This window comes from Typopeltis vanoorti, chromosome 23 (genome assembly GCF_054136105.1).
Source record: "Typopeltis vanoorti isolate ZY-2024b chromosome 23, IOZ_Tvanoo_1.0, whole genome shotgun sequence".
Classification (NCBI taxonomy): Eukaryota; Metazoa; Arthropoda; class Arachnida; order Uropygi; family Thelyphonidae; genus Typopeltis; species Typopeltis vanoorti.
The window spans coordinates 14,836,719-14,864,049 of record NC_143571.1 but is presented as its reverse complement, the minus strand read 5'-3'; the positions used below and the strand labels follow the sequence as shown (position 1 = coordinate 14,864,049).

The following is a 27,331-nucleotide window of genomic DNA, read 5'->3' as shown; positions in this document are numbered from 1 at the left end:
AACAAACAGAGAAAAAAAATTGCGTTTTATTATGCATCTAGTAGAGATTTTTGAAGTTTGGAAATAAGACACCTGGGAACTGAAATTTTTAAATAATTTGCTTTATGTGTAAGTCAGGTCCCGACTACGAATCAAATATGCATTAACTTTTTATGCACTTCATCAAACTGCTAACCGCTTTTCAATTCAGAAACAATCTAAAACTGATTTCATACGCCTCACGTATTTATAGATACAATGAACAAGTCATAACACATGTTCCTGCCGATGCGTATTTGACTTGTAAAAGCCCGATCACTTGAAAGTGCGCGCCCGCCAACACTTTGAAATCAATCATTACGACCTTTATTTTAATCAATCAATAAAGCAACCATTACGACCTTTACTTACGTTATACAACAGTGATATCATCAAAGTTTTGATAAATTTTTTTCTGCACCTAATTTTTCTCCTTTATGTTTTCACCGCCCCCTTACTTCAATTTAATGCCCCCTTTTGCTCATGCGGCCAATACCTCCCCCTGGATGGTACCGCCTACTTTGGAAACCACTGGTCTATATCGACTGAGCTACGGTAGTTCTGATTAGCTGTATAATGCGGGCAAATACGCCGGCCGGATTGGTAGAATGGAGCATACCCACTCTCCAACGAACAAGGTGTTGGTTCACCTTGTCATGAATATTTGTGAGTGTCTTCAGGTGGTAGACAATTATGTACCGTATACCATACCAAGTATGGTATACGGTATGGTGTCTGATTTATCTAACCTTTGCTCCGTCCACAGTACAAAAACAAATTTGACAGGTTACGACCTTCCTGGGTGGAATTCACACACACACTAAAATTATTTGCATTTTGATCTTCCATACGAGGATACGGCCATAGTTGCCTTCAACTGTTGTAGTTCATTGGACTAAGGAAGAAATCTGAAAGTAGCCTCTCCGTGTGCATTAGATTAAACTAGTCACGACATTCAGAGCAAGTGAACTATTTGCATATAAAAGTCTATTCAGAATATATACGGACTAGTGTGCATACCTGTATAAATGGTGTGCTAGTCATAATGACAGTGAAGAACTTGTTGGTTTAGACAAATAAATCGAATTGACCGGTATCTTTGGGATAGCAAGAAAATACCGTGGTGAACCAATACAAGTAAACATACGGGTCGTGGTGATGTTTACGATGTTTGTAAGAACAGGAGAGCCATATTTATAGTGCATTTTGTGAAGCTGTCGAAACGGTTAGCGAGCTTATGATTTGGAAAATAGAAGATGGAGATGATGTTATGAAATGGACACACGCATACGAGTGGTTATGTCGATTTAAAATGGAATTCTCGCCAATCGTTAAACATTGACGTTGTGGATGATACGTACTTTTGAACTGTTTGGGATGATAGTATCCCAAACAGTTCAAAAAGGTACAAATTTCCTTGAGAACTCACCTTTGATCGAAGACCTGAACGAGAAGTACTGTTCAGCAAATTTTACCAACGAATTCTTCCAAACATTACACTGTATCCGCACATTGAATTTATAATCAACAGGAAAAGGTGAATGGCAAAATAAACTAATCCTAAGGTCATACCCAGGATTAGTTGCAAACTTTGAGAATAACGATCCGTTTATTGTTAGCATGTAAGACGTGTCCGGCGAAAAGAAAAAAAAAGTCTATAGATTTCGCTTAAATCTGCAGTGGCAGAATTGCGCGTGATGATTTTTTTAAAACCATAAAAAGTTTTATTAGTCGAGAAATAATACAAAAGTTGATAGTTAATGGATTTCTCAATTATTTTATCGCTGATAAGTAATAGGAGGGTAAAATAATGATAATGAATTGCTTTATCCTTGGAATAGACAGAATATGTGATAATTTCCAATGTGAAGGAGTATGGCGCTTCAGACAATATTATTAGTCGTATTATTATCATCATTAGCATCTACAATCTGGTAACTGGCGTTAAATTAGATAAAAGAAAAGCCATTTAGTTCAGTTCAGATGGAAACAGAGTTGTGTTTAGGAAGGGCTGTTGATAAATGTTATTGAAGCAATTAAAAAAGATTTAATTAATAATTTGATAATTTGTCCGTAGCTCAGTTCGGTATATTGACGATGTCTTAGATCTTCACAGCGGATTTTGAACAAGGCTCCGAATTCTAAATGCAGATCAATCCGTTTTTAGAATTTTGGGGGGGATAACCCTATATACTTTCATTTATTAAAGGAATTTAAAAAATGAAAATATATGTGTACATTTCAGAGGAATCGGGATATCAAAATTTAAATGCAACATTTATAGCAAGATATTATTGATAATATCACTTCTTTAAAAGCACCGTCTCTTTCCAAGCAGTTCATTTGAAAACGAAATTTGCACGAATCTTCTGATTAATTGAGATTTGCGATTGTTCTTTTGAATATAATAATAAGATGGAAATATTACAATGGAGGAAATCATGAATCCATCCATATTTTATAGACAAATATTAAAAGAGACTTCAGTTTCAAATTTTACCACAGATCTTTTGAGAATATTAACCTTCAACATCGAAATTACCTTGACATGCGTTGTTCTCACAAGTTCTCTGGTAAATACGAGGGTGATTTGAAAAGTTCCTGGCCTAACAATCTTCCTTTAAGATTAATACATTTATTCCAGGGATGCTCCAGCACCATTACCCTGTCCCTGTAGTGGTTCTCAATAAGATCTGCAGAATACCCCTCTACAGCTGCAATCACCTCTTGATCCGAAGAAAAACGCTGACCAGCGAGAAAGAGTTTTAGTTTTGGGAAGAGACAGAAGTCAGAGGGAGCCAAATCTGGGGAATAGGGTGGATGTTCCAACAATTCATAGTGCAGATCCCTTAATTTTCTCATTACCAAAACACCTTTGTGGACAGGTGCATTGTCCTGATGAAAGAGGATTTTTTCTTCTGCAAACCGGGTCTTCTCTCACGAATTTTTTGTGTAGTCTGGTTAAAGGATAGGAATAATATTCTCCGGTTATTGTTTTACCCCTTTCAAGATAATTAATATGCTAAAGGCATTTTGTTTATTAATGTGCCATGACCTTTCCTGCTGATGGAACCGACTTTGTCTTCTTTGGCGCTTCTGTCCACTGTTTTGAATGCTGTTTGGATTCTGGTGCGTAATGGTGAATCCGAGTCTCATCCATATTCTTGTTAAAATGCTGAAACACTGGTCAGAGATTTTTATGCGAGTGCGTTTTTATCTGCACTGCACCCATCTTGCGCAAAGCTTTTTCATTTGCAATTCTTCATGCAAAATATATCCTTCTCGTTCTTTTGAAATGCCTATAGTCTCAGCAATTTGACGCACTTGGACTCGCCGGTCATCCATTATCATATCATGCACTTGATCAATGATTTCTGGTGTTGTTACACTTTTTGGACGGCCTTCACGTGGATCATCTTCAAGGGTGGTACGGTAGCGTTTAAACTCGGCAGCAAATTTCTTAATTTTCGAAAACGAAGGAGAAGAGTGCCCATGAACTTTTCTGGACTTCAAGTGAATTTCTTTTGGCGTTAAACCTTCTTTTACAAAGAATTTTATAACCGCGCGATACTCAATTTTATCCATTTCAAGCTGTCTGGAGCAAAAGTGCCTGACAGCACTTTTGCTCCAGACTGCTGTATAAAACAAACTACTTGATAGAATGACTTGCAATTTCACATGGATGCTTATGACAGATGTCCCAACGTAGAAAAAGATATCTTATCGCTAGTGTTGCCATCTATGGTCGAGAACTTTTCAGACATTCCTCGTATCGAAACCGTTACGCTTCTTTTAATTTTGGCTATAAAATATGAGACGATAATGTTTTACGTAAATATTATCGAACAATTTAAAAGCATCAACTCAAATAAAAATCGGATGCGAACCAAGAAAATGATAAACTAAGAAAAATCCAACCAACTAAAACTTACGAGAACTAACTGACGAATATCTCACCTAACAGTAGATGTTATCGTAAAACTCACGTGTACCAGATCCCTCCTTTGAGCAGCAGCTTTTTTTCCCCTCCTATGTTCATACTTATTGAAACCAATCGGCCTGAAAGAAATTTAAAATTTGATAAGATTTTACTGATTTATCATCATCAGAAGGTGTGTGCAAGATTCTGCGACAATATTACATAATTAAGTTTAGTTCACAGTATTACTGATCAACATTCTCCCCCCCCCCCGCGCGCCAAATTATGCTATTACTTGTCAGCACTCCAATATTGTCGTCTGTAACATTTCCGTCTTCTGAGGAGCTTTCGACTGAATCAATCCACCTAGATCGAGATCTTTTTCCTACCATCCCGTCATCAAATAACTGTGATTTGCTAAACTTTCCTCTCCCACTGTTTAAGTGACCAACTGAAATTAACTCTTCTCGCACATTCTTGAATGCTGACAATGTCACGTTCTTTCTTTATATCCTCATTTTTAATGTGATTCTGGCATTTATGCTATCTGTTCACTCCCCTAATTTTTTTCCGAACTCTCATATCAGTGGTATTTAGTCTTAGTGGTCTCGAGTGCTTTATTTCTAACCCAACTCTCCGATCCATTCATTAAAACTGGTTTGAACACTGTTTTGTATTGCGCATCCTCCGTATTCACCGGACCTGACACCTTCCGATTACCACTTATTGCGATCGTTACAGAATTCTTTGAACGGGAAAACCTTCGCTAATGAGGAGGCTGTCAAAAGACACCTGGATCAGTTCTTCGCCAGTAAACCTCAAGGGTTTTATGAACGCGGCGTAATGAAGTTGGTGGACAGATGTCAAGAGGTCATTGATAAAGAGGGTCAATATATAACTGACTAGTATGTATTATATGTGTTTCATTTCACTCTGAAAAACCGAACTAACTTATTTGCCAAACCAATATACTGCTGGTTTGGCTATTTTATTTCTTATTCCATATAAATTTATTCAACTGGCTCCCCCACCATACCACCTTTGTTGTTGTCTATTTCCATTAATATGGAAATATTAATTATCTCACTCATGACAGGTTGTAAATCTAAAATACGTGGATATTGTCGAATGGGCTAAACTTTTCATATTTTTATTTATTTATTTTACATAATTCTGAAAGCCTGCTCTAGAGATCAAAAATGGAACTTTTCAAGTCTCCAATAAGCGGGATACTGGCCTTGCATCCAGTAAAAAAATTCATCTCCTTCCTCAAGACATTGACAAGTATCCATGCCCATAATGGAATTCAAACCCACGACCTATAGGGCAAAGAGAGGAAACTAAAATTCAGGCCACATGGGTATATATCAGGGAGTGAGATAGCCAAGAAGGCTGACTGATTTGCTTTATTTGTTCCTCAAAACTGAGTTAATGTACGTAGGAATTAAGAAACGAAAATATAGTAAACCAGTCAGCCTTCTTGGCTATCTCACTCCCTGATGTATATACCCATGGAGTGTACTACCCTGGCTGGTCAAGGGTAGTACATACTTATTGCTGTTACTTCTATAAGAATGGCTTAGAGTTACCTCCAGCTATTCACGAAACGCGATGTTGGAGTTTTTAGTTAACTGATCAGCCAGAGTACATTATTAATGATTTGTATTTATGTATCATCGATTTTAACTTTAATCTTCTGATTTAAAAAATATTAAATATATTTTCATTAAGAACGAAACAAGTGTGCCACCTCTTCTGTTCTATATGTAGAAAATTTAAACCTCAGAATTAATTTTATTTCAAGATTTTAAAAAAAAAAAAAGAAAAAATTGTTTCCATAACTTAATTGTATGAATATTTCCTAATTGTTTAGCTAAGCTAGATGGAGGGGAAAAAATTAAAATCGTAGACTAGTTTGTTTTGCGATTTCAATCAAATAGAAACGAAATTATTTTCCCCTTTTCTTGGCGCCGCTATAATTCTCATCCACCCATCCAGTATATATTTTGGGAAGACTCGCCTTCCATGACATGATTCTCTCAGAGATAACTGAAGTTACACAAACATAGTCCTTAAAAAGGAAGACAGAACCGGAAGTAACCTTCTACGGAGTGCTGTTTTGTCTAACAAAGGCCGATTGGTTCTGATAATCTGTAAAAAACACTCAAGTACATAGATTATATATAAGAACATCCCTTGAATATTATTCGATCCTCAACCACCAGCAGTTCTAATATAGAGGGGTTTCAGAACATTTTTGCATGGGGTTCAAAAATAATTTGCTCCACAATCCGTCTTAGTTTATGCGCCTATAGGACTCGGACTCTGAAAGAAAAAAAAAACATAATTTATTACCGTATTACACTGATTTATTAATACTAGCTTGAAGATTTGCTATAAAAATACTAATACAATTTTAATTTAAAAAATAAAAATTTAATTCTTAAAAATTTCTTAAAACTAATTTTGTTTTTCTTTGATATTTCAGAAGTATTTACGGAGGGTGCGAATGAATGTAGAGAAAAATTTCAAAAATCCTACGACAGATGTCTCAGCAAAATCCCTATTGTTGGTTATCTTCTTTGCTGGCCAATGAAATTAAATTTTATTTGTGATTTGGTTAAAGGTAAGTAATTTTCTGTACGTATCACTAGATGGCGACAGCATAGCAATCATAACTGATGCAAGAAATGTAGCGTCATCTATGAATAAGAGATGACTAATCCTAAGTTTTTTTTTTTAAAAAAAGTTGATTGTTTGATGACATCAGAATTTTGTGGCTATCACTGAGTATGCATATTTCACACAGTCAGATAAAAGAATTATTAAGGTGTATTTCTGATCAATTTTAATTTCAGATTAATATTTGGGGGAGAGAGTAGAAAACATGTTTCCATAGAAAATAATAATAATATAAAGTATTTCATAACAAGATCAATAAAATATGTTTGATTTTTTTAGCTTGGTTTGGAAAAGGAAGTAAACCTTGTCAGCTATAAAAATTATTTGTTTTCGACTTCTTCTGCATGCTAATATTTTACACAAGTTATTTGCTTAGCATAATAATACATAACTTAAAAATTTGACAAGAATAACTTATAAATAAAATTGTACATAATAATCGTTATTATTTACAACAATAATATTTGTGTTATTTTGAAAACAATTAGCCAAAATACGTAGATTGTTGCGACACCAAGATATTTATCTCATGTTACTCATGATAATTTGACGACAATTAAAAACATATTAACGGATGGCAATGATGTAGCCAACGAAGTTTTTAACTGAGGTGCGGCTATTGCTGTTACCCTCCTTCCATGATCAGAGCTTATATTGCTGTTACCCTCCTTCCATGATCAGAGCTTATAGCTTTATATATTCCATTCATACATTTTCTTCTACAGATAACGGGGAATATGAAAAGCATTGTCGCTTTTTTGATGTGAATAGGAATATTCTTGTGTTTTTGAATAATTAATTAATGTGAATTTTAAAAGTGTATTTCTTCTTAAAAGTTTTTGTCTTCAAAAAAAAAAAAAAATATATATATATATATATATATATATATATTAATTATAAAAAGCATTGCCTAGCAGATCTATTTTTTAAAAAACAAATATGAATTTCGTAAGGGAAAAATGCTCTGATTCATTTTTAAATTCTGTGAAACAGCAAATATAACTCAAATGCAGACTCATTGTTAAAATACGTCATTCTAGAAGAGTTTCACGCGAAGGCTGCAACAAACCTCTAGTGGCTTGCGCATAGGAGGAAGAACAATTTATTTAAATAGACATACCGAAAGATGGTGGGTAACAAAGAATTGTTTAGATACTCTTTACTTTTGGCCGTGTAACATTCTGGATGCATGCCAGCCTCTTAAAAGAGGAAACAAAAAAAAAAAAAAAATCAACGTTGAGTTTCTTACTACTTATCAAGCTTTCCCCAGCAGGTAAAAATACTGTCATCCGGTTATTGGACTAGGTTTTAAGTCTCTGTTTCCTTTTATAAATCGCTTGGGTAATTACACGCAAAAAGCTGAGTTTAGTGACAGAGGAAATGCTTGTATGGAAGTGCGATTGCAATATCTGCTATTGCGTCGTCTGCTATAACAATGGTTACGCACTCGTGCTGAATCCCCCCCCTCCCATAAAAAAGTATGCGATTTATTTATTTAAATCTCAACATCCTATACCTAACTGGAACTTTGGAACACCATAACACTTAAAAAAAAAAACGCACTTGGAGGGAAATGCATACTTACGGTACTTCAAAATTAATGCCTCATATCGAAAAAGCCACGTGACGTATCCCTTTGTGTTTGCATTCATCCCGAACAGCTGTTACTAGGTTCACTCGACAGGTTTTGACGTCATCGAGTTGTTGCGCAGTTCCGAATATATCGTGAGCCGTGTGCTATGACTGATGGTTAAGTTTGCATATAAGTATAGGTACAAAAACGGTTGCGCCATCTAGTGTCGAGAGTTAGTACACGTTCATACATGGCAAAACCGGTTGTTAGCCTTGTGGGCACACTACCGATAATAGCAAATAGGTTTCCTGAAATGCATACTAACTTTACGATTTTCAAGGAAGTTGGATCATACCCAGCTGTGACGTCAAGTCAGCTGAACGTTACACACATATACACACACACTATTGCTGCTCTTATTCATGACGTTACGAGCAAAAACCTGTGACTGTGTTGTGAGTACAGAAACGACCTCCCACCATCATGACTTGCAGATATTCACCTGAGCAAACGAACTAAACATGCAAAAGAGATCAGGGACGTTGTGTTGGTACAGAGCTAAGTGCCAACCTACCTTTAATGCTATGGTAACGTATAAACAGTACAGAGGGCAATGCCGTTATAAATTGTTGTCATTGACACAGCCCTCATGTTACCCCAGCAACTGAAGGTGAGGATCGTTATTTTTATCTCCAGGATTTGCGTGTGGGAGTTGCTTTGAGAGGAAAAGAAGAAGGGAACACAAAGACCATTGTCGATACAGCTATAATGAATCTTGGTTTCAATTATTATTTTTTATGATTTCTTTCTTTCTTTTTTTTTTTTTTTTTGCTCCATTGATAAGGTTTATAAAATCGTCGTAAAGGTATTCTAGGCAATGAACTTAGTTTCGTTTTTTAGTGTTTACGTTGGCTCTGTTCCCTAATGAGACGGACGACTAGCTCTCTTTGGATGATGGAGAGCATTCCTGAGTTAGCCTAATCTGTCTACTAACGCTTCATATCTTAGCAATTGCTTCTAATGCTGAATATTCGCTATGAAATAACATTTCAAAATATATAATTTTAGCAAAATTTTACAGTTCTGACTGTTGAATTATAGGCTGAGTTAATCAGATGCGAAGGATTATTTCTCTAGCAAAATATCGATGTTTTGCTAGAGAAATATTTTCTTTAAACACACGATTTATGACGCAACAGTACTCCATCGATGACAGTTTATCTACCGTTTCTGCCTATTCTTATCCAGAGACTACATGCCTAAATTTAGCAATGGTTCTACCTATTCTTCTTCAGAGATTGTCTGCCTAAATTCAGTAAAAAGGCAGTAAGCAGAGATTTTTAATTGAAAAATATGCAACAACTGATTTTCATCTTCATTATTAATAGAATTCACCCACAATAACCGCAAATTACACCAGAGTAATAATAATCACCAGAACAATAATAAACACACACACACACACACCAGAAAATATTGCGCCTGATTATTAGCGATTTAATAAAGTAATCTTAAACACAAAACGGATTGAAGTTTTAGAATTATACAAGCATAGACCATTATAAAACCTAAGAAGAGAGGGTAGTCCACTATCAAACCTTCATTATTATTTGCCTCAGTATTAGTCAGTGGAAACTCCAGATGGCCGGTGATATCATCCTAATGTATGACGTCATCGACTGATGTAATAATTTTTTTTTTCATTTTAAAATGAAAAAAAAAGGGGGAGAAATGTGCGTTAATCTCAGGATGCCATCATACCAACAATGTAATATTATCCACAGTGTCTTAACACACCAAAAAAACAATGATGAAGGAAACTGGGTCTTTTTTTTTTTTTGTTAACCGCCATCATCCTTCCTGATTTGAAGATCTGCGCGGTGTACTTGACACTAATAGAGTGCTATCGGGGCCTATTCAACCCGTCAGCTATACCAGATAAGACAGCGGCGCACGTAGTTCGAAGGTTAATACCGAGCAGCGTATGCACGCGCACACAGTAGCGTCCGAAGAGCAGCCTCTACGGCACAATCCGACAAGGCAGTTTTAAGCTGAGGCAATAGTGGCGAAGCGGAGGGGAGGTGGAGAGAAAAACGAGTTCAGGGTTTAGTCGATAGACGTCACGTGACGTCATTTCTCTCTCTCTCTCTCTCCTTCAACCTTCTCTTTACCACCCCCACCCCCACCCCTCTTCCTTTTGTCGACGACAGGCGAGTCACGGCCTCGTGCCGTTGGGATTGGCGAAGATAAAGTGACGGCTGGTAAGCCCATCGCCGGAAGCTTTACGACATTGCAATCTCTGCAGCACGTGCCCGCGTGCTGTTATTGTGTGCGATATTGCACCTTCGAAAGTTGTCCAGGAGAGAGAGGTTGGGGGGGGGGGGGAGATGCTGGTTAGTTCCGAAAAAGAGGCGCGTGTGCTAAGGGGACGGACGCTAAGTTTTTTCGTATGTACGTGTCGAGGGTTGTGTTTCCTTAGTTCACATGCTTCGGTAGTTTTCTGTGAATCCTGTTTTCAAGTTAGATAATAATTTAGAATATGCGATCGTTCCAAGAATTGTGAGCTGTCTCTAAAAATATCTCGACCTCAAGTAAAATGGTTCTTTTACATGTACATACTTTTTTGTTTCCAGCAGACGATTGTTGCGTTGCAGTTTCCTAGCAATGACGTTCTGAACAATACTAGCAAAACAATACAATTTTTAACATTTAATGTTAGATTCCAGAACTTCGGTAAATGTTATTTATTATTATTATTTTTTTTTTTACCTCCTTTAATATCCTTGACGCAATTTCTGTCTTCAGCGGACGAATCGCTTCCAGTGATTTCAATGAAATTACTTGGGATGTTCATGTCGGTAGGAATGCAGTACTCAATCAGTTGTCCAATCGGCTGCGACAATAAGTTTTAATTACTTCATGTTTCAATTATTCTTGCATTTCGTTTTTAATACGTGAAAAAAAGCACGAACGAATCGTTATTTTTTTTAATTATAAGCTAAGTTTTAATTAGTTCGTATCCACAAAACCAATTAAATTTATAAAGAATTTAATTGATTTTTAGAATAATACGAAAATCCTAAAAAATTCTTAAAAGTATTACTTAACAAAACCGAGAGTATTAAATTATGATTTAACTTCTCTATTTAATTAAATATTAATTATCGGATGTATTACCTAAACAAACACATTCAACCTTTCACATATTAAAAATATTGGAAAACTTCAGTCCAAATGGACTTGACGTCCAAAAGAACAAATATCCCTAAGAGCCATTGGCTTGACCTTGTTCTGACCTTACTGCAAAACGACAATTGGGTTTCCATTTATATAGGCTAACTACCGAATAAGTTCGATTAGCCAGTTATTTGAAGATAAACACACATTTTCAAACCTGCGGCTGAGACTGTACCCATTAGCAAAGACATAATTATACACAAATATTTAAAAGCATCTCTCCGGAGAAGATCTGTTAATTAGAGCAAAACATTGTCAATGGCGACATTTTCTTTAATAATAAATGTAGCTATAGTAAAATAAAAATGTATCTTTTAATAAAGTTATTATCGTTAGTATCCCTTCAATGCACCTGCGGTTTGTTCACTTCATGCTAAGAAATGTCGAGTTGAATTTACATTGTACATAAAAGGAGCTCGCATTAATCCATTTATTCCTATTACCACAACAATTCTTTTCCGCATCCTTGTTCAAAGTAAATATTAAATGCCGGATGTACCTGGGGAGGGGGGGGGTGAAGATCGAACCGACCCAGTTGTTACGTAATCGTCGTACAATAATACGATAGCTATTAGGGTGAATAACACTCAATAGTTATTAATGGCTCTAACCAGTCGTTATTCTTTACCGAAACTGAATACGTCACAGACAAATATAGACTTTTGATGTATACGTATAGGATTGACGTCATGTCCGGTTATCAACATTATTGAAAATTGCCATTAGTTATTAAGAAGTCAAATATAGTTTAATCTTTGTAAACTCTATTTATCAAACTTTGGTTTTCTTGTGTTTCTTTTTCTGTTTTTTTTTTTTTTCTGCTTCCTTTACCCTCCCCTCCTCTCCTGTTCGTTTTGACAAAGCATTCTTTGTAATTCAAGATATGAGAGATTTTAAATCATTTGTGTGAACTTATTCAACCTTTAGCGTATTTTCTTGACAGCACAAAATATGTTCGTAATATCAGTTTTGTCTGACCCAGTCACGTTCTTATCCATCCTTCGGTGGTTATAGAACGCTATTGAAAGTAGGACAGATGGTATCTTTTGTGCTATGGCCAGCATAAAATAATTCAATGGAATGAATGTTTGCATTGTATGCCTTCCAACAGTGAAGTTCCATTTAAAATCAACTGTTATTACAAATTTCTCTAAGAGAGAGAGAAATGACAAAAGTCAGTCTAATTAAATCTGTCAAGTTTTGCTTATCAGAGACAGATTAATTCCTTTCTAGTAACACGTTGATATTTTAATTCAGTCTCATTTGTATTTTATTGATTCTTCGATTTACGTGATGTTTTTAACAATTAATCGAAATGGATGTGCGAAAGCGACCTCTATGTTATAAAAAAAAATCGCGTGTTTATTTTTATTTCAAACCACAAGAAAAGTTCGTCTGCTGTAACAATGACGGTGTGTTGTTCTACTATACTTTAAAAAATATCACAAAATTAATTGAAAGTTCCTATTTCGATATTATTTAACACAGTTATCTTTATTTTGTTAGCTTTTGGTGGTCGTCGGGCATGTGAAGCTAATAAAGTAATGAATCCCGGTTTTGGAGAAAGTGTTGAAACAGCAGATGCAGTAAACAATGAATTCAACAAGAACTTCGAAGTGAAGATGCAGTACAAGGTAACATATACATAATGAAAGCGTTTTGCCATTACATCATACCTGTAATACTGATTTATTGACTTTTCTCATTTCAGGCTTAGAAAGGAGACGAATCTAAATAAAAGTTTCTCAATAATAAGCAATGATTACTAATATGGTATTGATTTATGCGAGTGCAAATCATTTGTTGTGTTACTGACATCTGTACTACGTACGTTAATGAGAAGATCCTTTAATGGATCCCCCCCCCCCCAAAAAAAAAGCTGCTTCCAACTGTACCATGGCATCATAATTATTTGTGAACGTCATTAGATGGAAGATACCGTCTTCAATAATACCTTCTTCATCACCCTTCTTCTTCCAATAAGCAGGGTGATGTGAAACTTATCCTCCTGCTGGGTTTGTCTTCGCGAATTAGCCAACTATATCCCAACCCCAGTATTCATATTCTAAAGATTTGCAACGTCGGATAATCGTATTAAATCATCTTTATTTAATAAAACGAAACATTAATAACTGAATTTTGTGATATTTATATACATTTCCTAAGGAATTGTGTATAAACTGTATTCCTACCGAATAAAGTAGATTCGTTACATATTAAAAGTGAAGAAAGGAAATTTTGACAGGTTCAGCCAGTTTTTTAAAGTCATAATTATTCGTAAATATTTTTAAATGTATAAATATTATTGAAATTTTATAAACATTTATAAGGTTTACTATAAGGTTACTATGAGTTCAGTAAAAAATTAAAATTCAATCGGTAATTCTTTATAATCAATACAAAAACTGAAAATTCCTATCAAGTGGTAGGATTACTTGCTTTGAAATATAGATTTTTCATCCTTCATAAATTAAAAAAAAATTCAGGAACTAACTAATAAAATAGTTCTTTTTCGCATCCATTTTTGTCTTTGATTTTCTGTTTCGAAAAATAAATATTTTCTTAGTTTAAATAAAAACAAAATGTTCTGTTTCAAATATTAAATTACTTATTTATTTAAATAAATAAATAAAAGTCTTTAGAAAAACCTTAAATTGAAATTTACCTAAATTGGTGTGTGTGTGATGCCAAACCATTCTTTATTTACAAACATAGACCTCATTTAAAACATAAGTTTATTCCAAAGGGAGGTTATTTTTACGTTTCGGTGGCCCTCCAACAAATATCGTCTTTCGCTACATTTGTCATTCGTGCCATAAGTTCACTATCGCTGATCTACAGTATGTATGATCTACAAAACTGCCATGTTGACTAGTTTACTATCAGACAGTCGAGGTTTGTGACAAACGGGGCCTTTTTTCTTCTTCTTCTTTCAAACAGAGATGAGTAAGCAGTTGTTAGACAAAAGTAGAAAGGTACTCCCTGCAAGTAAACAGGCAAATCTTGAAAAGCACCACATACCAGACTGCGTAAATTATTTTACACTATTAAATCACGTATATATCTGTATGTGAATTTATTCCGGAATAATAACAATAATAATAACTCAGTTCGTGGTAGTGACAATTAATTAGAAGTTTCACACCCAATCATTTATAATTTTTTTTTTTCGGAAGTAGGACAGAATGCAGTATTATGTTTACTGTATTCTGCTTTGGCCACCAGCAAACGCTTCGGTAATGCTTGATTAGATGATGTTAAAAGTAAGTGTACTCTGACCTCTTTTACCATCCCATTTCTCAAGTGCTGATGAGAGAAACTCTTCATCAGATATCCAGCTATGACTCGCTAAATTTAACCTGAACGGACGTGTTATGTTTTGTGTAACGAAGATTAACTTGACATAAAAACCTTTAACTATTACACAACCACCGAAACGTGAAAAAAAAAAAAAAAAAAATACTAAGATTCAATCTATTACAAACTAATGTTTCTATCGCCCTCTGGTTGCAATTTGTTGCACTTTTCCTTTAGTCGAAAGTTATAATAAATAATTTTAGGTGAAACCTCATTAGTAAGTGATTAAATTTCTTGTATATTTCAGTACAGTCGGAAACCTTTTAAAATAAGTCCATTCTTTTTGTTGTTTTTTCCTTCTAATAACAGCTTTCATTAATGCTATTGTTTTATGTGTTTCATTTTCTCGCAGCTGGTACTAACAGAGGAACAAGTAGACCAAGTCACCCCTGAAGATGTTGGGAATGCTATCGAATATCAGTTTAACATACGAAAAAAGAATTTTGATTTTATGATGAGTTTAATGGACCGCCTGTTGACGCTCATGTTCATCCATGTGTTCAATCTGTGAGTATCACTTCCATCTCTTATAACCAAATCTCACTTTCCCTTGTGTAGAAATCGGAAAGTATCGTGTTGAAAATAATAGTTTACTAATTTTCTGATTATATTATAAGTGTCAACTAAATATCCTCATTCGAATAATTTCACATTGCCGAATTACTTAGAGAGAGAGATAGTAGGTTATAACCATAGCTATTAATAGAGGTAAGCTTAAACGTATTGCACTGAACATTGTGGTTTCCCTGCTTAAACCTCCATTCATCTGTAAATTCTTTAACTAATCAATGAAAGTTGTATGTATTTACCATTTTTCCGGGGTTCGTTTGGAATACTTTTAGACTAAATAAAATTATAATTAAAATCCATAAATGATAATTAGCGCTGACTAAAGAATATAATTGGCCATAATTGTCTATTTCTGCTCAAAACGATGAGTATTTGAGTAACTAGCTAACTGCGCTATTGATCTTTATTCCAGTGGTTAAAGAAGGTTCGTAAGAGATGATACAATCCAACCTTGAAGTATTTATCATAGAAAAATCTACTAGTTAGCATTATTTATCCTTGCAAAAGATTATATAATATAATCATCGTTTATCTTTAACAGATCCTTGCCGTAAATATTAAGAAAATAACGGTTTCAGATTCATTATAAAAAAAAAAAAACCTACATCTGTAAAAAATAGTGAAAACGGAAAGATATATTGTGATTTTGAAGTCCTTGAAAGATGAGAGATTGGCTAAAATCTCTTATCTTTCGTCTGTTATTTACTAAAGAGAAAGAAACAGAGAGATTAACAGAAAGGTTTCATAACGATAAAATGGGAAACACATGGGAGGGAAGGCCGTTCCAGAATACAGAAGCAGTAGGAATGGAGGAGGAGAAACTTGTTCTATGAGTTTGCCTGTGAAGAGATGTGGGGTAGTAGCCGCACGTGTTTCAATGAATATGGTAGAAAGAGAGGGGATATTAATGATTGTTTGATGAATTGATGAACATTTACCATGGAAACATTTATAGAAGATGCATGTGATAGATACTAGATGCCTGTGCGGGAGTGAGTTGGTAAGAGAGGAGTCGTTAATCAGTCTGATTGCTCTTAGGGGCGTCTTCCCGGAAGTGCGAACAGTACTCGATGGATGAGCGGATTCATGATTTGTACAGGGTTAACAGCTATTCACGGGTAAAGTAATGCGTCAAATTTTTCTATTTTTTTTTTTTTTTGGATGCCGAGGAGGCAACTGTTATAATGTGTTTATGCCAAGAGAGTCTTGATGTTGAGATCATCCCATTGAGAGAGATCTCATCTTGCCTAGAGATTTGAGCGATTGGTTTTTGTCGAAGATAAGGCTGAGATAATATGGGGTTTTTTTTGTGGGAAATAATACAAAACTGTGTTTTGCAGGCGTTAAATTTTATCATACAGTATTACGGCCAAATTAGATAAAGGAAATGGATTATGATACGCTTGGACTTTGCTAAGCCATTTATAGGATACCACATAAAAAGCTGTTGTATAAACTAGAGAAGAGATTTGGATAAGTGGTTGGCTGATGGACAGGTATCAGAAGGTGATATATGGGGGATACGAATCTGTTAGATTCAAGGTGATCGGTGGCGTACCTCAGGGATCAGTCCTTGGGCCATTGTTATTTAATGTATACATTAATAATATTGAAAGGGGATGACAGGAGATCTTCAGTTGTTTACTGATGATACAAAGATAGGCAGGAGAATCAGAGATGATACTGATATATATCGTTTGAATAGGCAGGAAGTGTGGGAAAAGGATAATGGTTGTCAATTCAATGTTAGTAAATGTGTAAAGTTGTGCACTTGGGTGTGATGCAATATCCAATATCATAATTAATTGGTGGGATTATGCTTGAAGTAACTAACAAGACTAGACATCTTTGAGTTATGGTAGATAGAGGAAATTGAAGTTCAAAGATCACATAGCAAAAATTGTAAATACAACTGAGAGAATAATTGCGATGTTGAAAGGAACATTGACATATAAGGATGTGGAAGTCATTTTGCCTGTTTACAAGACCTTGATACCCCTCGCATTTGGACTACTGTGTGCAGATTTGGTCTCCTAGATTCCAAATGGATAAAAAAGCTGTGGAAAGGCTGCAAAGAAGAGTTACAAAGATGATTTCGGGAAGATGGAAACTAGATTACATGGATATTGAGAGGATGTGGACAGCAGACACTGGTAGACAGGGGTGATATGATAGAGATCCACAAACTCCTGATAGGGCGTTATAGGATATCAGTTGATAAAAGTTTTCATTATATGGAAAGTGGGATAAGATCAAAGTAACGTCCGTGAAAGTTAAGGTATTGTGTGCAGTTAAGAAAGGAGTAAGAGCTAAATTTTTCTCTCTGAGAACAGTGAGTGGGACAGTTTGCCTGTTTAAGTAGTGAGTGCACTCAGTGTGAATGAGTTTAATAGAAGGTATGACATCTGGTGTGGGTGATCTACGGCTCCCTCGATGAATCTTTGACCCCTTGAGATACCTAATTATAATAATAATAATAAAACACTTCTGTCGTTTTATGAAAGTGCAAAGAATGTATTTAAATGAAGGATAGGAAACCGAACCGGTGTTGTCACTTTTTCTTTTTATCAAAAAAGTACAATGTTTAAGTTTGCCAACAACACCAACTTGAGATGGATAAGTAACAAAGAGAAAAATGCTATTGCTTTAGGAAAATTTGAACAGAAAGTTAATCCGAGAAGTATCTATTAATATTAATCGTTTGAAATGTGGAGTTTTTCATTTGGTTTTTAAACCTAAAATTTACTATTTGGCTTGGTTTCAAAACAGTAGAAGATGGAAAAGATCTTAGGACTAGTAATGCGCTCCAATTATGAACATTTCTAATCAATGAAGTAAGGCAGCTAAAAATTCCAAAATTTCTTTCATTAATGGTTCAGGGAATTTCCTAGTAGATAGAAATAAGTAATTATTCCCTCGTATCAAACAATGATTAGGCCTAATTAAATCCCGATATTCAAACTGCCTTCGAGTCCCTGCATTGCAAAAAAAAAAAAAAAAAAATGATATTCTGAAGAAAGCAACCGCATTGACACTTGTAGCAGATTTATAAGACAAATATATTTTTTTTTTGTTAATATTACAAACCTTAAAACAAGACGAATTGAGAGAATAAAATAGCTAAATGATAGGAATAATTTTTACATTTTCTGAGGAATCACGTACTAGCGGGCGATTTTAAATTCATGAAGAGTCTCTGCAGGGGATGCTTCCGAAAATATGCCTTTTGTGAAAGAGTTGGCATTCATTTTGAATCATTTCTAAAAGCATCGCAGCAGATATCTCAAGCAAATCCAAAGAGGTGAACTGAAGTTGCAGGACTAGCATTCCCTGGTACAAGAATTTTGCCTAAATTTATACTTAAGGACAATTATTTTACCAGGAGCGAATGCTGGTCTAGAAATTCGCTCTTGTTATCATTCAGGGAGTGAGAGGTGGGATTGAAGTCTGATTAGCGGAATAATGAATTACTGACCATTTAAAACTATATATTTAGAAATTTATGTACATTTAATCATACAGATTGATATTCTATCTTTTTCAATTTAGCTACTTGATGCGCGGCAATAATTGATGAAATCATCAATTATTTCCACGCAAGCTTAAGACGTCTTCTGTCTACAAAAATAAAAGACTAAATGGAATGCTTATAAACGCATGCATTTATTAACAAATAAACGTTACTTTTTTTTTTTTCCAATTAATGAGCTTGCGCAGCAAGCATGGAGAATTCGCCCCTGTATTTTACTTAGAATGGTTATATGAAACTGTCAAGGGCATTTTGTTCTTGAGGATTTCGTTTGTATTCTGACGTGTTTGCTGTGTTCTATCAACATTGATATCTCAATGCTGATTAAAAAGTATATTTGGTCATGTTTTATTTATTTATCCCCCAAATACTTGAATATTTCAATATTAAGTGAAATATAAACACTTCATTTATTTCTTTCTTCCAAACCAACTAGTTTTGCTTCTGCTTTTTTTTTTTTTTTGATGCAGTATCTGGTCATCTCTGATGTGAGATGACCAGATACTCCAAGAGTTCACGTTAAAACGTGCACCTGAAGGATACTTTAAAGTGTCATCAAGAAGAAGGTTAGAGCAATCACTGTAATATAAAAAAATTCAACATGAAACTACAAGATGGACTTCGGCTAATTAGGAGACTCTTATCATAATGTGAAGTCTTTCGGATGGCAATCGCTTCGCTTTAGAAACTTTTTTTTTCCTTTTTATTTTAATTCATTTCAGTTTCGAACTTCTTGAAACTAAAATATCTGTGTTGGTTTGATGATACTAGACCGCCAGAAGAAGTATCACTGTATATTCGATGCAATTCACCGACTAGAAGAATTTTTTCTTGGCCTTTTTTTTTTTTCCCTCATCTAGTTCCCCAGTTCGATTTTTTGCGCGGGCATCTCGGGTTTTCCCCTTTGGAAAACTCTTGTTTTTAACTCCACTATATATCAATTGTAGAACTGTCACTTTTTTCCGACAAAGAAAGGGATTTAGGATCACCAGATGGTTGCAGTTGTCTTCCAATCGCTCTTTCTTTTTTTTTTTTTTTTTTTTTTTCGATATTTTCAAAGTCATCGACTCATCTATATATGATGGCTTTGAAGACCGACTGCCCACCAGATTCCAAATGTTTGGACTAAAGCAGCTTCTCCTACTCCCTTGGACAAAAACAAAAAAAGGGTATTAGAATGTTTTTTTTTTTTTTTTTTTTTGTTGTTGTTGTTGTTGTTGTTGTTTATTTCGAAATACCTGAAACTTATTTTGCTTTCGTGATAATCTCTGTCGATGTTGAAAACTTTTCAAACACACTTGAACAATCAAAAGTCGAACTTTGGATGCAATATTTGTTTGCAACTCAGTTTTAGCAAATATTCTTTAACATAATTTAGCGTATATAATTTCTTTTCGTGAAGATAATATTTATTAACTTCCATAAACACTCCGGATTCAGTTTTTCTGCTACGAAATAATAAAAAGGAAGTCAATAGCGACACATGACAACCTCTTTCGAGGATATTAAATGTGTTCGAAAATAGTCTTTTCAAAATATAAATAAATAAACAAATAAATAAAATCCATTCCATTAATCCTATTGGAAATATTTGACATATAATCTCTTTATAATGTCTTTTACCAAGTTTAGCCTTAATCTGATTTATTAATTAGAAATTGTATAAATGTGTGGTATAAGGGCATTATTAGTAGAAACATTATTGAAATACTTGCATTTCTTTAAATCCATGGAAACTTATTATATTGATAAGATCATATTTTTAGAAAGACTTTATTATGCTTTCACAGAGCAATTTTTGCATACATTTTGTCTTTAGACACTTATAAAATTCCAAGCAACTGTCCAGGCACTTGCATTAAAAGGATCGCTTTCAATTTAGTTCCTTTGTTTGTTGGTTGGTTGCTTTTTCAGACTAAACACTGTTTAAGGGGTTAAAGAGCTTATTGTAATGCGAGGATTGACTTACATAGATTTGCCACGAATGGGATTTATATCGAAACGTTACAAAAGAAAAAGTCTTTCAGTTTATCACGAAATTCTTTTCTCGTGTTTGTATTTTTTCATTGATTATTTAACAAAGTTTGTCTCTAGAAGCAAAATAAATGCTTTGAAAATCTGTATTGTGTTGTCCGTCGAGAAACATATTAGCTCTGCATATAATGAAGTCGGAGTTGCGCAGATTTATGAAAGAAGGTTAAGATTAAGTTCGGGTATTTCCGCTATAATCGTATTTCTTTATATGACAACCAATCAAAACATTTTCCTATTTGGATGCAATTAGGATAACCTGCTTATTTGCTCACGAAATCCTAGAATTTTCTGGTTTATTCCAGTAATATTGCATGTAAAATTCATCTTTTATTTTCATTGAACACAGAAATACCTGAAACAAGAATAGACCGATGTATACATCCTTAATCAATCTTGAGTTGCAATTGCTACATTAGAACAAGCTGTGCAACCTAAAGAACACTTCTTCCTCAACAGAATTGGTAAGAGGGTGTTCAGTGAAACGTTAAAAAAATATGCGTTACTCTATTTGATAGACAGTTATGGTTCATTTGTTTTATCCCTTTATTGTGGCATAAATTGTTGATAAATATTAGTAATGCATGGCGAACCTTTTTTTTCATTGGCATTTCTATCCTTTTTTTTTTTTTTTTTTTAGTGCTCGCAAGTACAATGACAACTATCTAAGGAAAATCGAGTTTGATAATATCTATATCACTACCTACTTTCGACATATTGATGCCCGCAGGAAAAAACAGGTAGGAAAAATTAGAGATATGCGAAACCTAAATTGAAAAAAAAAAAGAAAAAAAAAACCTGTAAATAATCAGTAAAAGTAATTTTGTTTCGAATTGGGAATTAGAGCTGAAATGACAAACAACAACGAAATCTCTGACGACGTTATTTGAAAATTAGGAGAAACTCACTGGTCTGGTCCGGGGATAGAGAATTATCATTTTTACTGTTGTTTTCAGATTGTCGTCATTGGATGCGGTGTGTAAAGAATTTGTTAATACTGAAAACAAGCAACAGTTCTGTGAATCGTGGTTCGCGTGATTCGTTAATGTATTTTCGATTGGAAAAATGTCCCTCGATCCCCTGTATGGGTTTAGCAAAATGAAGTGCTTGTCGTGTAGATGAACGTGTCGGCAATGTTGGCTTAGATATGCTTTAGCACAATTCTCAAAGCATGAATTTTTAGTTCTCATACAGTTTTATCTTTAGTCGTTCATTGAACCCACAGAGAAAGAGAGAGAGAGAGAGAGAGAGAGAGAGAGAGACTTATCTGAAAAACTATCATGCTACAAAGAAATTACGCGTAAAGTACGATAAACAGTTGCTGTATCTAATAAGGTCCAGCTATATTTTTCTTTATTACAGCATGTTAAATAAGTGGCCAGGTGATAGAGTAAGAATTCAGGTTTTGTTCAGAAGAAAGACAGCCATCCATCTACTCGTTAATATTCTTTATAGGGCAAATATCTTAATCTATCGGTCACTTGTCGGATGAAAGTAATCTTTCTTTGATAAAAATAATATTTCTTCCAAAAGATTATTTAATATACAGTTACTCCAACGTAACCGACTTTAAATTAAGCCTAATAAATCTATTAAGTTTACAAATTTATTTTTTATTTTTTTGCAAAAATATGTTGATATGGAGGAAGACTTGAATCTCCCTAAAAGGAAAAAAGATTATCGTTCTAAAATCTCTTTTTTTTTTTTTAATGCAGAACTTAAAACTGTAAAAAATATATAAGAAACGATATAAAAAATAGGTTAGAAACGTTTAATCAAATATGAATATAAACTAAATACCATTCAAATTTTGAGACTTTTTATAATTAGGCATATACTGCAATAATGTATAAAAAGACGAAAGACTTGACTATAACATGAGAAATTCCAAACTATATTTATGCCGGACGGAAAATGGGGTCAATTCGATTGCATTCTCTGGAGAAATTACACACAAATCTAAAAGGATGTAATGGGGGGGAAAAAAAAGTCTTTGACGTCGACTGCTGTCAATTCGTCTTTATTGTTTTACGAACGGTTTCACTTGCCAAAGCTATGCTTTCTGCTTTCTTTTTAACACCTATCCTTCGTATCATAGTTCAAAGAACGACGATATATTCTCCCCTCCCCTTCTATGGAATAGCCTCGATTCGATTCTCGTCACGACAAGAGGAATCTTTCTATCCACTTTTTTCAGTTGAAGGCGAGTTCGCCGATCTCATAGGCGAAGAAGTAGAAGTGTTCTCCCTTCCGAAAATACGGATTTTCATTCTGTATACAGGCAAATCGGCCAAAGAACACGTGCAATAAAGAGACTAAATGCTATTAGTGAGTGATAGATGGCGTTGTGTGTGTAGGTAGTGGATAGCGACGGAGCAAGCAGATAGACGTTTAAGCAGAGTAGAAGGAAGATTTTGGGGTTGTGGAGTACTCTTCCTCGATGAGTTCTTGAACTCCTTGAAGATATCACGAACTCACGATGTCTCTGACGGTGAGTTAGCATGACAAGGAGGTGGAAGTGTTTACCTATCGGAAACTCTGGTTTACCATCCCTCAAATAGGCAAACCAGACCAGGTAGCATACGCTACCTGGTCTGGTTTGCCTATTCAACATATTATTATTCAACCGGTATTCAACACGTTGCTCGACGAATGGCGGTTTTTACATATTATCCTTCGTAGCACCCAACGGTCACTTTCGGTGAGTGTGGTGGAACGTCTACTGCGAGTAGCACTTGTAGTTGACTCCCTGAACTTTCATCTGAGTATGATATATTGTTGACCCAGGATGGTCCAATTTGTCAACAGTTCTCTGAACAGATAGGCCTGCAACTTGGCATCCTATCTCAACACCTCTTTCGCCCGGACACAGTTTATTCCTCCAGGCTACAAAGGCGTGACTCGTTACACGGCACGATGCTCCTTGCCATTGGAGATGTCCGTTGGCCTCTTTCCAAGCAGGGTACCTGCAAGAAAGATCCTAGTTTACTCCGTCTTGCTTTTGATAATGTTCCAATTTCTAGTCAAAATCAGTTTTTTTTTCCCTTTTTGGCCTGACTTTCACATCAGTTTAGCTTATCCTTTCATAAACAAATAAATTGATATTCTTTTTCGTTAAAAAAAAAACTTCTCTTCTGCTCTACTTCAAATACATCGTAAATCCTAAATCCGACCAACCTTTGGATATTGTTCTCGCATTTGGTGAGGTGTTTTCAAACCTCCCTAAGAATTTTTGATTGTATACAGAAGAGAGTAATTCTGCTTAACAGCGACCCCTCTCTTCCAGATTTCCCACTTTCTCACAGCAGCTCTGTTTCTGCATTATGCCACTTTTTATAGGTTCATTCATGGGCAATGTTCCCCCGAACCAGCTTCCACCATTCTTCCACTTTCCTCTTATCGTGTATGAAGACCAACAGCCACTAGTCAACATCCGTATACAATTCATCTCCAAGCATATCCAACCACGTCGCATTCATCGACTTTTTTTGGAGGGGGGGGGGGGAATAGCCTTCCCGATCCTGCTTTCTCCAATGATGACAATCCCTGGCTTTTCTTATTAATAGATTTCTTCCTTCTTCTTAGCTACCTTGCTGTTCATTCAAGATATCTAAGAAAAATGAAGGAATCTAAGCTACATTGCATGTACAGCACTGTATATATATATATATATATATATATATATATATATATATATATATATATATATATATATATATATATATATATATATATATATATATATAATATATATATATTATATATATATTATATATATATTATATATAATATATTATGTATATATTATAATATATTATGTATATAATATATTATATATAATATATTATGACGAAACAATATATATATATATATATATATATATATATATATATATATATATATATATATATATATATATATATATATATATATTGTTTCGTCTAAACCTAGACTTCATCTGGTGTGAGATAAACATATAAATACCAGTAACCAATGTAAAGGAATTGGTTTTTAAAAACACAGAGTAACGTATCTAACACTGAAGAGAATAAGGGCTAGAGTTTAAATAGAAGAATGAACTCTGATTGTATCATTATGCATATGCGTGCGTATAAGGTCTCGAGAGTGCCAATATTGAATGGTAGAGCTGTGAGAGTCTATAGCTGGATGTAGCTTAGGTTGTTATTAATATCGATGGGATTGATAACTATCTCCTTAGACTCAAAAATTCTTTTCTCTAACTTGTCACCACATCGGTGTGCGTTGACAGTTTCATCCCAAAGTATCTGATGTGGAAAACCTGCATCATTTGAGTTCGCTGAAAATAACAGATGACTGGACAAGGCACTGGCTCGAGTTCTGTTGTAGGTAATGTCTCTCTGGTGTTCCTCTAAACGGAGTTCGATAGATTTCTCTTTTGTACGAAGTATGGTTTACCGCAGTTGCAAAGAATTTTATAAACACCAGGATATTTAAGATTATTGTGTTTAGTTTTAGGACGACTTTAGATGGAACGAAGTTTAGGTAGGATTGTGAAGAACGTCTTGATATTATATTTCTGCAGAATTTTAGCCAATTTTGGAGACAAAAAACTGATATATGGCATAGAAATGCTGCCCTTAGTAGTGATGTCTTCATACTGTCGTGGATGAGGGTTGAATAGTAACCTATCTATAGTTTTCTTAGAATATCCATTAACTTGGAATGTAACTTGAAGATGTTTAAGTTCATTATGAAGTTCCTCTTCGTCCAACAGAAGAGACCGAGCTCCGTGACCTAGAGTGGAGATGATACCCAACTTCTGTGGAGGAAAATGGTGTGAGTTACCATGAAGGTATCTGTCCGTATGTGCCGGTTTTCTGAAAATAGAAAATTCAAATGTTCAGCCTTCCGGGTTACTTTGATATCCAAGAATGCGATAGAGCCATCAACTTCTAATTCAGATGTGAACTTGATATTCGGGTGTATATCACGGACAGACTTCGGACAAACGGAGAAATCTATCCAACTCCGTTTAGAGGAACACCAGAGAGACATTACCTACAACAGAACTCGAGCCAGTGCCTTGTCCAGTCATCTGTTATTTTCAGCGAACTCAAAATGATGCAAGTTTTCCACATCAGATACTTTGGGATGAAACTGTCAACGCACACCGATGTGGTCACGAGTTAGAGAAAAGAATTTTAGATTCTAAGGAGATAGTTATCAATCCCGTCCATATTAATAACAACCCGAGTTACAGTCTTCCAGACTCTCACAGCTCCACCAATATTGAATGGTGCAGCTGTGAGAAGTCTCGAGACCTTATACGCACGCATGTGCATAATGATACAGTCAGAGTTCATACTTCTGTTTAAATTCTAGCCTTTAATCTTTTCAGTGTTAAATACGTTACTCTGTGTTTTTAAAAGACAATTCCTTTACATTGGTTACTAGTATTTATATGTTTATTTCACACCTGATGAAGTCTAGATTTAGACGAAACTAGTTACTAATTTCGTCTAAATCTAGACACTTAGACGAAACTAATTAATTACTAGTTTCGTCTAAGTGTAATTAAAGTTTTTTTATTTAAACTTCGGTTCTAGTCATTAAAAATTTTTAATATATCAAACCGAGGAAATCTTCAATCGAACGTATATATAGAAATATTATTAGAAATAGAGAAATATTAGAAATATTTTAAAGTGACAACAATCTCTTCTATAACTGCATATCAGTTGTCATCTTTGTTTTGTCTACTAGTTTACACCTGAAATCCTATGCAATTGAGTTTAAACGTCCTGTTGTCAAGTAAAATAAATGTTATAATCTTCTTCCATGCGTAACGAACTACACACACACACATGGTACGGTGTATATGAAGGTCATTATAGTGTCCTTATGTTTATTGACGGTTATAATGGTTATTAATTTATTACTGAGACATTAATAGTATCAATGAGGCGTAACATGTTCCGCCACATATACCGTATAACATGAGGTCTGTATTCATTATATTCATTATATGCTTTGAACATTGTCATAGTCAAAAATCTTTTAAAATAGAACAATCTATATATATACATATATACAGCGTATATGTTATCCTGTACATAGCTAGATTTCATCATTCACTGCTTACTTACGTAGCATTCAGAAGTCAGTTGTAGTTTTGTGATATGTAATATTTAAAGGTGGATGACACATGTTTACAATTTTAGAAAGTATTTCAAACTATTTAAAGCGTTCAGCATAAAATTAGTATAGATATAAGTTATATAAAAATTATGTTTAGAGAGAAATAAAATAAATTATATCATGTAAAATTAAGTAATAGTGTGCATGACGTCACATCCTCAAAGTACAATTTTATGGCTACAAAGAAAGATATTTTATTGCATTACTATATATACATATTATATTATATGCATTT

The 27,331-nt window shown here is 34.5% G+C and overlaps 1 protein-coding gene across 1 annotated transcript in view; it reads left to right on the top strand.

Annotated features, from left to right (window-relative positions):
* Positions 1-6,463: 6,463 nt before the first annotated feature.
* The window catches only part of LOC150093641 (protein sneaky-like), a 43,944-nt gene continuing 23,076 nt past the window's right edge, over positions 6,464-27,331 (top strand). The window contains exons 1-4 of the mRNA XM_090413114.1: positions 6,464-6,563; positions 12,936-13,063; positions 15,139-15,293; positions 21,557-21,656. Coding sequence (XP_090269240.1) covers positions 6,530-6,563; positions 12,936-13,063; positions 15,139-15,293; positions 21,557-21,656 — 417 coding nt within the window. The 5' untranslated portion in view covers positions 6,464-6,529. The remainder of the gene's footprint in view (positions 6,564-12,935; positions 13,064-15,138; positions 15,294-21,556; positions 21,657-27,331) is intronic.